Source organism: Colletes gigas, unplaced genomic scaffold (assembly GCF_013123115.1).
Source record: "Colletes gigas isolate AHSC1104 unplaced genomic scaffold, ASM1312311v1 Colletes_gigas_Sc00012, whole genome shotgun sequence".
Lineage (NCBI taxonomy): Eukaryota > Metazoa > Arthropoda > Insecta > Hymenoptera > Colletidae > Colletes > Colletes gigas.
In genome coordinates this window covers 5848899-5863865 of record NW_025106641.1, presented here as the reverse complement: position 1 = coordinate 5863865, position 14967 = coordinate 5848899, and the positions used below count along the sequence as shown (strand labels likewise).

The window sequence follows — 14967 nt, the reverse complement described above, 5'->3', positions numbered from 1 at the left end:
TTTTCTGTTAAACAAATGATTGAGTAGCGTATGTATGCAGAAAACATTCAAATTTATGTGCACACACAATTTTGTTTGTGTGACAATCATGGTCTTGTAGGAGATCATTATCAGTCTTCCTTACTGCAAAACAAGATTACTATTTAATTGGTAATCTTACTTAAGACAATTTGGTGTGGACTGTAGTAACATACATATCCCTTTGTCCCAGTGTTTGTTTCATAAAAAAAGAAACAAATTTAACATTACTTTTGAATACCAATTATTCAGACACAGCAGCAGTTCGTCGTGATTCTCCAATTAATATGAAAATTTGACTTGACGTACAAAATCTCATGCTATATTACAATGAATAACGATTTTGTTATTTTGATTGTTCTGACAGTCCACTAAGAAACCCATGGCAAAACGGCGCAGATTCGCAGGTATGCAAATCAAAACATGAGATTCTGGAACTTTTCTTTTTATTAAAAAGATTAATGGTAGACTGCTATTAGCAGTTTATGTCAGGTTTTACTATAAACATTTATTTTAAGAGATTCATTTATGTTGCACATATTATATTTTTTTGTAGTAGTAAAACATTACATTCTTACTTGAATGGGCACTATTCTATCATTTACTTATAATTGCTAGCTGTTCTTCAATCAAAGAATAACAAATATGTAATTCGTTTATTGAGCTATTCTTGTAAATATTCAAGAAAAGTCTCAATGAATTACAATATATTAAGTTATATATGCTTCAATTTTTTTTAAATTTCAAGAAAATATAGTAGTATTAAAACTGCAAAAATTAAATGATAATCCTAAAAAAAGAGATCATTGCACTTTTAGTATTTTTAACTAGAAATATTGTTTAGAAAGTCAGTCAAATTAGACAATTTGCGTATAGTAATAAATTCATACATTGTAAATACATTTGTAATTCAGTATTGATCAGATATTTCATTTGAGCACATTAATCTTTAGTTATACATTATGTAATCAAATTTTCAGGTATACTTTAACTTTATATCACACTTGTATATATCTTATTCAAGAAATTTCCCAATTTCTTAGAGATGTGTTTATGAATAATTTTCTATTGTTAGTTTTTATAAGTTACAAGCTATTATAATGTACGTGTCCCCTAAAATATGTTGCACAGTGTTTAGATTTTGTTAGCTTTATATTCTCATTCATAATTATAGTGCATTTTGAATGTCTTGCATCTTGACTGTCCCAGCACATATGCAGTGGGAGATCAATTTTCTATCATTTTATTCAATTTCATTTGTTCATTTCAATGTATACTGAAAATATGTATGTCATTGCAAAATACAATAATGCATATTTTTGAAATATATTTGTAACATGTGGACAGTAAAGAAGCCAAATAATCCGCCTAATGTCGATTATTCACTTATAGAAAGTGCAGTATTCCTTTTATTGATATAGAAACATTTATATAAAAATCAACAAAAGTGTATAATGTTACCAGTGCAGAAAGGAGTGCTGCGATGACGATGGGTATCAAACAACATGCATAGCTACATGTGGATCAATTTTTATAAACACAAACACTGGGGTAAAGGGCACTCCATAAATAAATTTTATGTTTGCTCTATTTAATCAGTTACATGATTCTCCATCAACAATTCTTAATCATTATCATTTCTTTTTTTCATACATTTGCATTGCTTTTATTTGTTTTAATTAATTAATTTGTTTACAGATAGTACATGCATTGTTGGACATAATATAGTATATTTTTTTTAGCAGCTGCAATATATTTAGTAAGCTACATGCTTATATAACAAATTGTATTTAGTGTTGTCCTGCTGAATTGTTAAATTTATGCTGTTTGAAAGTTTATAAATAAAGTTTATTGAGTTGTGATTAAATATAGAAGTATAAGATAAAACAGTTTAATTGTAACTGTATTTACCTCTAATTAAAAAAAATTTGAAACAGCATAAATATTGTATATTATTGTGCTTTACAATTTGTTTACTTATTTTTTGTTTGCGGTAATATACATGTATTTATGTGATCCTCACACATGCAATTAATACTTTGTTAACATTAAATTTTGAATAATGCTTTCTATGTATGGTGACGGATTTTGTCCAAAATAATAACGTTGCGTGCTAATTTATTTACATATATTTATTTTTACGAAAGAAGTGTTTAAAACATTCCATATTTATCAATAAATTAATATAAATAAGCACGCAGGAAATCAGTAGCTGCATATTCTTAACTTTCCAACAGATACACCCTAATCTAGTTTTCATTATAAAGTACAATACGTATGCAAATTAGTAAATATTAATGTTATTTAAATTAATTACTAATAAAAACAAAAATTCCATGTTTTGTATCTGATGGAACAAATACAAATGGTATTACTTTTATTTATATTTATGCAACATATTTTGTAATACCAAACATTACAGTAAACATCAATAATGCATTTTTCAGGGTGGATCAGAAAAAAAATAACTTCACAGAACAAGCTGCGCTAATTCTGTGCGAAGTCAGATGATTCAGAAGGGAAATATAAACGAAATTGCATATGCTCCGACGTTATATAAGACATAAATGGTAAACTTTGCTACCAAGAAGACTAATATAATGAGAATATTACGAATAATGTTTCTTATAAAAAGAATATCATATTTTATTATATGGAAGAAAATATAAATGATGGAACTTTGTAGTTACAAGCTAAGAAATATTGAAACTGGTGTTTGTCATGGTTATGCAATTGGATAGATACAGATAGGCATAATTTAAGAATTATTGAAATCATATATTGTAAATTACAATGTAAGAATTTTTTTGTTTATATATTATGTTCTATAAGGCACGTTCAGATGTTTATAACTATTCTTAGCGCCTTCATAGTGTTTTATTTAAGATTCACTAATACATAAAATGATCCATAACATAAAGTGCATATACATTATTCTTTATAAAATGCACGATACTCAAACTATGAATAGTAAAACAAACACTTTTGTGTAATTCTTTTTTTATGAGTAGCAGACACCAGACTTTTAAATGATTTGCATATTGTTGAAGCATTTGTATACAAAGCTGAAAACGTTGATGAATTTATGTGCAATAAATAAGCATGATCATTTGATCACGCGTATAAAAAGAAGTATGTGTGTGTTCAATAGATGGCTTTTAAAAAGAATTTTAAGTTTACGAAAGCAACTTTAATATTTACGGAAAACAATTGATCTTTTAAAATTCACCAAAAAGACTAATTATGCACAACTACTGCAAACATGTAATGAAATCCGTTCGAAAGTATGCTTGAGCGGATTAAAATATAATAAAGTAAATAAGGTGTATTGATGAATCTATGATTTAAATAATTTAAACCATAGAGATAAATCATGTATAATTGGGCATTTTAAAGAGCGTTTATTAAAATGTTTTTGTTAGTTTATTTTTAAATAAACTATAATTTTTATTGTGCAATGAAATATCAGACAAATGATTAAGAATACTCTATTTATAATATATTAAGTACTTATTTCGTAAAATATAATTGCTTTGTTTATTTTACACAAAACGCGTATGTTTAGTTGTGCACTGTACTTATTTGTACTTTATAGTTAGAAAAATAGAAACAGTCAATAAAAAGTTTGTTTTATTTAACGTTAAATACTATGCAAGATTAAACAATAATTTATTAGTACAACGAATGATATAACTTATTTAATTACATTTTCAGAATCAAACAAAATAATTATTGGTATTTACAGTTTTAATACATTCACTTTGACTTTCATTTGGTAACATCATTAGTGAAAATACAGTTATAAAAATATATGTATTTAGTTTTAATATTTTTCCTAATATTTAAATAAAGGTGTATTCTCAGCAAGAATAATGGGAATACTATTTATGTATAAACTTGGGCCATTAAGTAATACAGAGTATTATTGGTATTTTTATATAATAACTAACATAAATGAAAGAAACATGCAAATTAAAGTTATAAAAATTATATCTTATACATAGCAATCAAATAGTTATTCTTGTACATTAATTCTATTTAGAATTCAACTAATAACTGTATATGTATATGATTCAGTACAATGTAATTTTTCTTTAGCATATGTATGTTTCAGTTCAAATACTACAAAAAATATAATGATTTACATATTTTAATATTGAGTTTAATATATTACAGTTAAACGAGATTTTTAATTTTTATACTACCTATTATGCATAAGATTTAACGTAAATCAGACACCAATTAACGTAAATTAATCAAGATTAATGTTTTGTTATTAAAAACTACGTACACTTATTATAAAAATACATATAAAACTGGTCAATAACATTAGTTAGAATATAGCGAATATTATTTAAAATAGATGATATTATTTTACTAAAAATATATGTACTCACTACTTATTGCAGTATCACAAGTTACAAAAATCTCTTGAAGTCTATTGCTTAATTTTTGGTTTGCTCTTGATGGCAAATTCTGTATTATTACGTCATTACTTAATTCAACATTGTTTGTAAAAATCCTAGAATGTAACTACCTAAATCTTCATCTTGATTTGTCCACGAGACGTACACACTTTTTTGATCGTCTTCGTCGCCTTCTACTTTTACTAAAACTGATTCAACAGATATTGATCCATCTGTTAACTGAACTGTCCAGCCTAATAACCTTTCTTTTAATGGTTGTAATAATTTTAAAGTTGTGGAATGCGCTGGACCAGGATCTCTTACTTGAACGGTAGATGTAAATCGTACTACGTGTTTCATTATACCTGCTGCCTTCGTGACCTTAAATAGAATATTCGTTTTTTTAAAGCTGTTCTTCCGAATGATATCTATGAAATTTGGAGGGGTTAGAAGAAAAAGGGAATGGATACCAAATATAAAACTTTAATTTCGGAAATTTAAGATATTCGGTCAGGTTTAGCTTTTTTTTATTTTGTCGTCGAGTGAAAAGTTGTTTGTAGCCCGAAGCGAGATAGATTTCCTCACTAGTTTACTCAAAGATCGTTCATTGCACCGCTGAAACATTGGGTTTCTAGCGGAAATTTAATCTGTAATAAATTGCGACGCGAATGCTATTTTATTCTCGAAGCTAAAATTTTATATTAGGAATTCATTTCCCCCTTCTTCTCTTCTCCAAATCGATCGCGAATGCTATTCGGAAGAATATTCTTTTTTTATTGTTTCTATACTTTTTGAATAACATGCAGTAATCACCTCATCTGCATCTACAAGATATGCTCCATCTTCTCGTAACATTAGAACACTGTGAAGTAATCTTCGTCTTTTAGGATCTGGCGGTAAAGCTGAATATTGTTTTGCTTCAGCTTTTAATAATGCCAAAGAAGCATCTACTGGTACTTTGGAAATAGTCGTAATAACACAAGTTTCTCCATTCGCAGGATTATAACAATTAGTTCCAAATTCTTGTTTAATTTTTTCTTTTAAGAATTCCATCTTGGCAAATTCTCCGTGTACCAACATAATATTTTTAGGTTCACAATATTGTATTAATTGCATAATACCTTTTGCATCAGCATGTGCAGAAAAGGACATGTATTCTACAGCCATTTTAACTTCAACTATTTGCCGATTTTCAAATTCAATTCTTCTAGAACCATTCAGAACTTTATGCCCAACAGTGCCTTGAACACAGAATCCAGGCATGATGACCATGTTTGATTCATTTGGAGCCCATTTTTTAAAAATTTGCAAAGATAGTCCAGCATGTAACATTCCTGGAGTAGCAAATACCACCATAGCTCCTGGATTATCGATATACGCTTTATCAAATGGTTTTATGTGTTTAAAATCAAACATATTTCGTTGTACAAAAGTTTTTTTGATTTTTTGATTAGTCCAAGTGATGAACATTTTATAATAATTATTAGCTTTTTCAGTCAATCCTAAAGCGAAATATACGGGAACCTTTAAATTCATTCGCTCCCAATAGGTTTCTAATAATATACAAAGTTCTTGCGCGCGTCCAAGCGCAAATACAGGAATTAATACTTTTCCACCCCTATCTATACATTCATGAACCTAAAAGAAATGAAAAAATCATTGAAACAGCTGTGTGTGGTTGTTCTATGTAATGATGAATAATTCTGTAACTAGTCTTAAGTTTGCACAACATTCAACTCTGATTAACTTAATTGCTCATCAGAAAACTAGTTAAGAGGATTGCTCGCATTGTCAAACAAAATTGGATGGACAGTGCACTTATTAGTAATATTACTTGAAAGAAAAATTGTATAATCTCTACTGAAATTTGATCTATGTATGTGTATTTTATATAGTCTAAAGTAACAATTATCATATTCAGATTTTGTTATTTTATCAATATATGTTTATAATTATAGAAGCATACTTTTTTTAAAAAGTCTCTTTCTCTGCATCTCTTGGAATCTCTAATAGTTGTTGCATATGTTGATTCTGATATTAGTAAGTCTGGTCTACATTTATCTATCCATGCAGCGCCTAAATGTCTATCAGGAGTCATGTTATAATCTCCAGTATATACAATTGACTGTGAACCAACAGAAATCCAAAACATTGCAGCACCAAGCACATGTCCTGCATAATATGCTTTTATTTCTAGTTCAGAGTCAACCATTACAGATTGATGCAATGTAACAGCAATAACTTTTTTCATACAATCCTTTATCATTTGCGATGTGAAGAAATTACTTTCACCCTTACGTTCCACAGCCACCTTTCTCATGTCCTCAAGCAATATGGGTGCAATGGCTTTTGTTGGATGCGTCATATAAATTGGTCCAGTGTAACCTACCTATACATGAAATTCATTGAAAGACTATATTTTAGCAGATTAAGTATAATTTATGTTTCACCAGTTACCATTTCTGTGAAATAAGGTAGAGCACCGCAATGATCTAAGTGAAAATGTGAAATAATCACACAATCGATATAATTAGTTGCTGGACCTTCTGGGACTATGTATGAAAAATCTGGAAATCGTCTTTCATCATTGAATCCCATATGCATGCCACAATCTAACATAATGTTTTTTCCACCCATTGATACAAGGATACAACTTCTTCCAACATCCTGACCAGCTCCCAAAGGGGTGACTTTTATATCTGGCATTTTTCTAAATAATACACCACTTAAAGCAATTAATCACTTTGATCAATTATAAAATAACTTAGAATCGATGCAATAACACTTATTAATTACTATATACTTTTATATATAGTACTGTATTTTACTATATAATTACAGTAAATTAATCTTTGCAGTAAAAGTTTTTATTCGATGAACGATTTCAAAATGATTTATTTGTGAGTTACTTAGAACAGTCAGTGTATAAATATTTATCAATGATCCTTCATTTCATGTTTATTTTTCTTTTATCGAGGGCAGATAAAATTGAAGTACCAACTTCGACGCATCATCATGTTATTAATCTATTTTCTAGCGTTTATGGCAACACTTGCAAGCAGTACGTTCGAGCATCAGTCAGCCGACTAGTTACCTAGTAACGGTAACAAACGATGATTGAACTGAACGCAAGCTGAATGGCGGGAAGATTTTGAATAAATATCGAAAGAGATATCGAAGATTGTAAGTTTGAATTAAAAAGTTATATTTTTATACCAATTATAGATAAGATGACTTCGAGTGTGAATAATTAAGGTAAATGTATTTTTTAAATAATGTCTATCGATATTGTAATTGCATTTTAGAAAACTTTAATTTAAAATAAATTTATTTATACTAAGTTATTTGATTAACGGGATTTTAGATACTATATCTTACGAAAATTATTCAACAAAATAATTTTGAAATATATTTATAAATATGCAAAGTAAGATTTTTATGTGAAAATCAATCTGTTCCTATGGAAATGTAAACAAAGCATGTTAACGTGCCGAAACAACCGTCCGGACGCGAAAGAAAGCAAAAGGAAGAATTTTTAAGATGCCTGCTTCCTTGCAACCCAGAATATTTTATGGTTTAAATACTAATATTATTTCAAACGCGCATTACATTACAGATGCAGAAGTTTTATACCCTGTTGGAAATGTAATAGCAGTTCATAATATTCCTCAACGTCGTCAAAATTTGATACATTTGCCCGGCAAAAATGAGATAAATATAATTTCTGTTACACCTAACAAGTAAGTAATTGCAACACAATTTTTATGCTTATCCTTTATTGTTATACATAGCAAATACAATTTTTATTTCTCGGAAGAAAATATGTTGCAACGTGTGAAGTCGGAGAAAAACCGACTATATCCATTTATGATCTACAGACATTAAAAAGAAAGAAACTTCTTGGAATACCGTATGATGCTCCTGACGTAACTAACTTTACTTGCATGTGCTTTAGCTTCGATAATAAATATTTGGCAGCAGTTACAGGATTGCCTGATCAAACTATGCTTTATTATAATTGGGAAAAGGGAAAAGTAGAATCTAGTTTGAAAGTAGGCATCCCTCAAAATCCACTGGCAGTCGTTGAATTATTAGCTTGTAATCCATCTGATATAGGAATAGTTGCAATTGGAGGTCCACAGATATTTAAATTTTTAACCCTTTCCGAAACTGTATGGCGTCCTTATGGATTTTCTAAAGCAGACAATATACTTATATGTTCAATGACCTGGTTAAATTCAGACAGATTATTACTTGGAACTAAAGATGGTCGAATACTATACTTGGAGAATGGTGACTTAAAAAATGTTTACAAAATGACTAATACAACATCCATGAATCTTAGAATTCGGGAAGAATATATTATACCTGCCAGTAGTTCACTAATGGATTTTAAGCAGAATACTCATTGGGAAAATAATATTCGTTGTTTACATGCATTTTCAAAGGGATTTGCATATGCATTTGGTTTAAGAACAATTGTATTCTTCGAAAAAGATGGTCAACATAAATATGTAAAAAGAAATATTTATACAATTCCATTACAAGTATCAAAAGACGATAATGAAGATTTATATCAGGTCAATACTATAAATATTAATATAAGTTTGGATCGTCTTATAATTACAACTAGTTGGCCACAGTTATTTTATGCAAGATTATGGGGACCAGATCTAAATGTAGATCCAGAACCACAGAAATTAAAAGTTATGGGTCAAGCACTACATCATGGACCTATAAGCAATTTATCAATGTGTACTTGGAAATCAGTATTCATGACCTGTGGAGAACTCGATAATAGTGTAAGACTATGGGATTTTGAGACAGGAAAATTAATTTTACTTAAACAATATACAGAAGACATTTGTGGAATTTCTTTACACCCCACAGGTCTCTTTTGTTTAATTGGTTTTAGTGACAAGTTACGCTTTTTGAGCATATTAATAGATGATCTATTACCTATGGAGGAATTTCCTATAAGATGTTGTAAAACTGTAACATTTAGTCATGGTGGTCATTTATTTGCTGCTGTTAACGGAAATATTGTGCAAGTTTACACTACTATTGGTTTTGTCAGCTATTTTATTTTGAAAGGACACACTAATAGAGTGAAGGCTTTATTGTGGTCACAAACTGACACAAAGTTATTAACATTGGGTACGGAGGGTGCTATATATCAATGGAGCATGAGTACTGGTCGACGTTCTGCAGAAATAATTTTAAGAGTGCTTAATTTATATGATATTGCTCTGTCTGCTGATGAATCGAGTTTATATTGCATTGCCAATGATACTTTTATACACGAGATAAAAGATAGTACGGTAATATTTTAGCCACTTCATTTATTGTCTCCCTTGCATTTCTTTATGAAAATATGAAAACAATATAAAACATTTAAATTAGATGGTACGAGAGTATAATTTATCAGAATTAATCATGCACAGTATGGTATTAGGAAAAGAGGATCAAGTTTTATTTCTTGTTTGTTCTGGAGGTACTATTGTTTCTGTGAAATGTCCACTTCAACAGCCAGTACATTATGTAGATTTCAAGATTCATTCCGTTGATATTACAAAGGTAAAATAACAAAAGGTATGGAATACCTATAAAATTGCAATAAGTTTTACTACTTGTTTTTTTTCTGTAGATTGCTCTTTGTTACAACGAACAGTTTTTAGTGTCTACCGGTATTGACGGTAGTTTATGTATATGGAAAGTGTACTATCCCGAAGGAAAGGGAACAATAGGTAAAGAGATAGTATACACGAATGAGGTACTGATTAGTAAAGGTGATCTGGAAGAGAAAATACAAACGATTGACGGTTTGAATGTAAGAATGAGGGAATTGGAAACCGAACACGCGTACAAAATGCGTCAGATAGAAGTTCAGCATAACGACAAAGTGCGAGATTTACATCAAGGATATTGTGAAGCTATCGAAGAATTGAGGGATAAGATAAGTAGAAAACAAGAAGATCATAAGAGTGAACTTAATGCGATAAATGCTGAGATAGTTACAATGAAAGAAAATCACGAGGAAACAATGAAACGGGTGGAAATGAATTACGATGCTAAACTTATAACAGAGTATGATAGGTATTTAGTTTTGGAAAGCAATATGAATGCCATGCGACATGATTATGATAAACGTTTGGAAGATTTAGAAAAACACGGAGTCAATGAATTACAGAAAGCAACAACTAAATATGAAGGTCTTTTACATACGAAAAAATTACAATTGGAAGAAAGTCAAGATGAAATGACGCATCAAGCGCGAGTGCATGAACAAATGACGGCTCAAATAGAAGATGATGCAGACCACGAACTACTAGAAATAAGAACAACGTACGAGACGCTGTTGCACAAAGAAATAGAGCTGAAGATAAGACTGAAAGGAGAGGCTGGAATGATGCGTAATAGGTACATGGCTAGCCAAAAAGAAGTTGACGAGTTAAAGAGACAAGTGCACCGGGTTCAGAGTGAATACAGTTATTTTCAAAAATCTATGCAAGAATTGGAGAAAGATAAAGAGGACTTGAGGAAAGAAATAGATGAGAGGGATCTTACGGTTCAAAACAGGGAACTGCAAATATACGAATTGAAACGTAGAAATCAAGAATTGGAGAAGTTCAAGTTCGTGTTGAATTACAAGATTACGGAATTGAAAAATCAAATAGAACCGCGGGACCAAGAAATCAGGGAACTTAAGGAAAAGATTCGAGACATGGAAACAGAGCTCGTAAATCTCCATAAGACTAATGTTAGCTTGGAATTGCAACTGTACGAGTTAAGAGAAAAATTGGGTGCCGCGAGACGCGAACAACAAAACGAAATGCATCGAAACAATAGATGTCAAAAGCTTTTAAAAAGGATTCGAGTGGATCTTCTTGATGCGTCGGGACTTGTGCAAGATCCGGAAGCGTTAAAAGCTGCTGTAACGAAATTATATCACATGTACAGTTCAAGTGACGAATTTTTACGCAGCCGTAAAGCAGATTTAGACGCACAATGCGAATTTAACAAGCAGAGAGATCATCTAGAGAGAACGATAGCTTCTCTAAGAAAACAAGTCTTTCAGGGTACATCTAGTGGCGGCAAAGGCATAGATAAAACGATGGAAGAAAATGTCACATTGCTCACGGAACTAAATGTTTTGAGGGAGGATTTAGAAAATGCAAGGAAACATATGTTACATATGGAGGGCCTTCTGGGTTTAGCAGCTAAAGATATAAAACCATCAGAAGCGAAAAAGAAATTAGAGAACGCATGTTATGGATATGAAGAATTGCAGGATAAATATAAAGTTCAAATGCAGGAGTGCCAAAGTATAATAAACGCATTAAAGGATGACATGTTTAATTTAATGTGCAAATTGCTAAAATAAATTTTTAAAAGCCATATACATAAATCGATAAAATTATTACTATAAATTAAATGGATTACAGCCATGGTGACCAAGTTTCAAAGCTCGAATGTAAGTAAAATATATAAAAATGCTGTGTAATTCCGGTGGTACATTATTTATTTAAAGAATAAAAATATTGGTAACAAAATGAAATCTAGAAACACGATTAGTTATAATTACCAATATCGTGCCCCTAGATTGAGATGAATGTATGTACATTAATGATACATTTACAAAATAAATGGGAAAACAGCTTTCCGACTTTTTGGATACTGGGAAAATTCCTTCTTATATGCTTTGTGCTTTCCTAATGCCCAGACAGTCATTTGATATGCACCAGCAGCAGTGAACACAGCAGCTGAAACAATACGATAATTATAATATAATCTTACAACCAGTGTTTTTTCTCAATGTACCAAAGAAAGAACCATTTACCTGAAAGACACGAAGTCATGATGGTGAAACCAATCCAACTACCAATTTCGTAAGTATAGTTTGGGCAGGACACAAAGTTGAACAGTACAGTGAAAGGATTATCAGTGGCTACAGGTATCTTTCTGACAGTAGTTCCTGGTGGTCTTAGATTTCTTAGAGCTAAATGAGTGCTCAGATTACCCAGTTCACATAGTGTAAATAATGTCAGACCAGTACAAAACTTAAGACAGCTTGGTGCTGTATACAAAGGATGATTTACATGATAAGCCACATACATGGCAAACAACCAATAGTACGAACAGTTTTTAAAAAGATTGCGGAATGGCATTGTTGCATGGCTAAAACGATGCACGAATAATGTTTCGTAAAGCCGTTTCGCATAATGCACTGCCCAACAAATGGCTGCCACACTAAAATTATAATTGGTAACAAGTTTATCATTAAATAGCTGAATCTATAATTAAGAATTTGCATTTGTAATATGAACTTACTGGACAGCTGTATCATATTTGGATGTATCGATACTTCCATAAAAGATCCATGGACGTTGATATATCCATAGATACAGGAACAATGGACCAGCATATTCTACTAGGAATACAGTTTTCCAACTTATTTGAGGCCCAAGGTCTTTATAGTATAGCTTTGTACCATCAGTAATGTTTAAACTTTGTAATGTTTCTGAATCTGATAAAACTTTTCCTTTAACATCAAGTCGCAAGCATTGTCTTTCAAGGGATGGTGCTTTCATTGTTTTTAACAATTCTTCTTTAATTTCTTTTATCGTTGTACTTGGTTTTACCTTTAAATATAATATCAAATATACATTACACGAACATAACAATATACATATATAGGAATTAATAATATGAAAATTATTAAGTACAAATTTAAATCAATGTATATACATTTTTATAGACTCATGTACGCTACTTCGTTAAAAGCTATGAATAGAATTTTTTTTTCATATTTTATCTAGTGTCCGTCGCACTATCACACGTTTAACTATTAAAGTTAAACATCGTCGAGATGTTACAAATTTATACGGAAACATAAATGAGTTATAGAACTACAATAGTACACATTTACCTATTCCGATGGACTTTGACATTATATATATGCTACTTACGTTTACATTAGCCAAGTATTTCGACGACTTCGCAGTCAATATTTGAATCTAAAAGAACGATGAAAGTACATCATTTTGCAAATCCCTTTTTGGGCATAGTCATTCATTGTAATGTATTATATATGTTTTTGTGCATAAATACCTCCATTGCCATTGTTAATTCGCCTTAGCTTGTTATCTTAATGACTGAAAATGTTCTGACGGAGCTCACGCTCCAAGCGCACTATAATACTGAGCGAGTGGTTGCTGTGTCTGCGTGGTATAACGCAGCGCTGTAATCGTTCGATCGCACGACCCACAAGTTTCTTCTTTTAACCAATGAAATTTTAAAGAAAGATTTTAAAGCGGCATCGCCGAACGCGACTAATGAAATCGCTATCGGATACGTACGGAGATGTACATTTTCGAACTTTGGACACTCATTAGACTTTATAAAGGCACACGCTTTCATTTAACGATCACTGGATTGCGCGGAACTTTTCCAGCTCGAATTATGTACATTTATGTAACCTACACCAAGACTTTTTTTCATTTTCATTTAGTACAGATTTTTATTGAACTATATGTACCGAGTACGTTCAGTATGACTTGCTTACTTTTTTTTTATACCTTTCTTAATAAACAACAAAATTAGCACAGGTCATTAAGTGTGAACTAAATTCGGAGATTCTGATAACAGAAATTTAAAGACACAAGTTACGAAAGTTAAGTATGATTTGCAAGTAAATTTAATGGATCACGCTTGTGAACGAATGTTTGTTATTTAAAATGTACAAATTACATAAAACGAATAAACATACGGAAGTTGCGATTATTTTAAAACGAGATAAAATTATAAGAATTTATTTGCAAAAATAAGTTCGAACTGAAATATATGCTTGTTAATTAATTGTTTCATAAATTTACTAGTAACATAAATAATTTGAAGTTTTATTTCACAACGTAAATATAATGTTGATAATATTTATAACTGAACTTGGCAATATAGGTGAAGCGTAAATTAAGTTAACAAAAAGAGCAATGGTTACAAGAGACATTAGCATTAATGTAAATATGTAAACGACGGTTTCATTCGTAATAAATATTCACGATTGTGACGCAAGTATGTTCGAAACGCAATCGTACCGAAGGTGACATATATCGGAAAGAAGAATTGGGTTATATTTGGATTTCAATCAACACTTCACACTTGAAATTATTACGTAAAAGGTTAAATAAATAAATATATAAAGAAAAATAATTATTATCATAGTCGAAAACCCACAATACTTTTCTTTTCGTACTCTCTCATTAGCCTTGATCTGGCGTTTGAAATAAAAAATTATTATAGAGATTTTAATATTATTTTTATTCTTATATTAAAAGAAAAATAAATCGAACATTGACGAGGGTAGGATAGATTATGGTTCGACATTTAATGGAAATTATTCTTAAGAACTGGAATACCGAACACATGAGAAATTAGTAATTCTGCGGTACACTCTATATTTAAATCTCCTCAACCACTGCTATCGGTAATATTAGCAAATTCAAGGATCTTGTCATTTGTTGCTACATTATTAAAAGTTTAAATT

The 14967-nt window shown here is 30.5% G+C and overlaps 3 protein-coding genes across 4 annotated transcripts; 1 reads left to right on the top strand and 2 right to left on the bottom strand.

Moving 5' to 3' along the window:
• Positions 1–4342: 4342 nt before the first annotated feature.
• On the bottom strand, positions 4343–7236 carry LOC122399108 (integrator complex subunit 11). 2 transcript variants are annotated; one of them, XM_043399521.1, is made up of 4 exons: positions 6882–7236; positions 6391–6813; positions 5238–6062; positions 4343–4805 (listed from the first exon to the last, which is right to left on the bottom strand). In XM_043399521.1, the coding sequence occupies exons 1-4, from the start codon at positions 7128–7130 to the stop codon at positions 4515–4517; spliced, it is 1788 nt and encodes a 595-aa protein (XP_043255456.1). In that variant the 5' UTR covers positions 7131–7236; the 3' UTR covers positions 4343–4514. The 2 variants fall into 2 exon arrangements, with proteins under 2 accessions (XP_043255456.1, XP_043255457.1); XM_043399522.1 differs by having other exon boundaries at positions 6391–6809; positions 6882–6982.
• A 728-nt stretch (positions 7237–7964) lies between these two features.
• Positions 7965–12071, top strand: LOC122399101 (cilia- and flagella-associated protein 57). The gene is made up of 4 exons (XM_043399505.1): positions 7965–8164; positions 8242–9745; positions 9828–10001; positions 10072–12071. The coding sequence occupies exons 1-4, from the start codon at positions 7965–7967 to the stop codon at positions 11806–11808; spliced, it is 3615 nt and encodes a 1204-aa protein (XP_043255440.1). The 3' UTR covers positions 11809–12071.
• Positions 11929–13702, bottom strand: LOC122399107 (very-long-chain enoyl-CoA reductase). Its single transcript, XM_043399520.1, has 5 exons — positions 13536–13702; positions 13394–13441; positions 12756–13066; positions 12265–12674; positions 11929–12187 (listed from the first exon to the last, which is right to left on the bottom strand). Exons 1-5 carry the CDS (start codon positions 13545–13547, stop codon positions 12060–12062), a joined length of 909 nt encoding a protein of 302 aa, XP_043255455.1. The 5' UTR covers positions 13548–13702; the 3' UTR covers positions 11929–12059.
• Positions 13703–14967: the final 1265 nt, after the last annotated feature.

Bases quoted from the DNA above. Each gene is read 5' to 3' on its own strand.
- LOC122399101 (XM_043399505.1), top strand. From the start codon at position 7,965: ATGCCTGCTTCCTTGCAACCCAGAATATTTTATGGTTTAAATACTAAT. The intron at 8,165-8,241 runs GTAAGTAATTGC...ATTTCTCGGAAG, and splicing joins ATTTCTGTTACACCTAACAA to AAAATATGTTGCAACGTGTG. The intron at 10,002-10,071 runs GTAAAATAACAA...TTTTTTCTGTAG, and splicing joins ATTCCGTTGATATTACAAAG to ATTGCTCTTTGTTACAACGA.
- LOC122399107 (XM_043399520.1), bottom strand. The intron at 13,067-13,393 runs GTAAGTAGCATA...TTATATTTAAAG, and splicing joins AATACTTGGCTAATGTAAAC to GTAAAACCAAGTACAACGAT. The intron at 12,675-12,755 runs GTAAGTTCATAT...TTATAATTTTAG, and splicing joins AAATATGATACAGCTGTCCA to TGTGGCAGCCATTTGTTGGG.
- LOC122399108 (XM_043399521.1), bottom strand. From the start codon at position 7,130: ATGCCAGATATAAAAGTCACCCCTTTGGGAGCTGGTCAGGATGTTGGA. The intron at 6,814-6,881 runs GTAACTGGTGAA...TTTCATGTATAG, and splicing joins TACCTTATTTCACAGAAATG to GTAGGTTACACTGGACCAAT. The intron at 6,063-6,390 runs GTATGCTTCTAT...CATTTCTTTTAG, and splicing joins AAAGAGACTTTTTAAAAAAA to GTTCATGAATGTATAGATAG.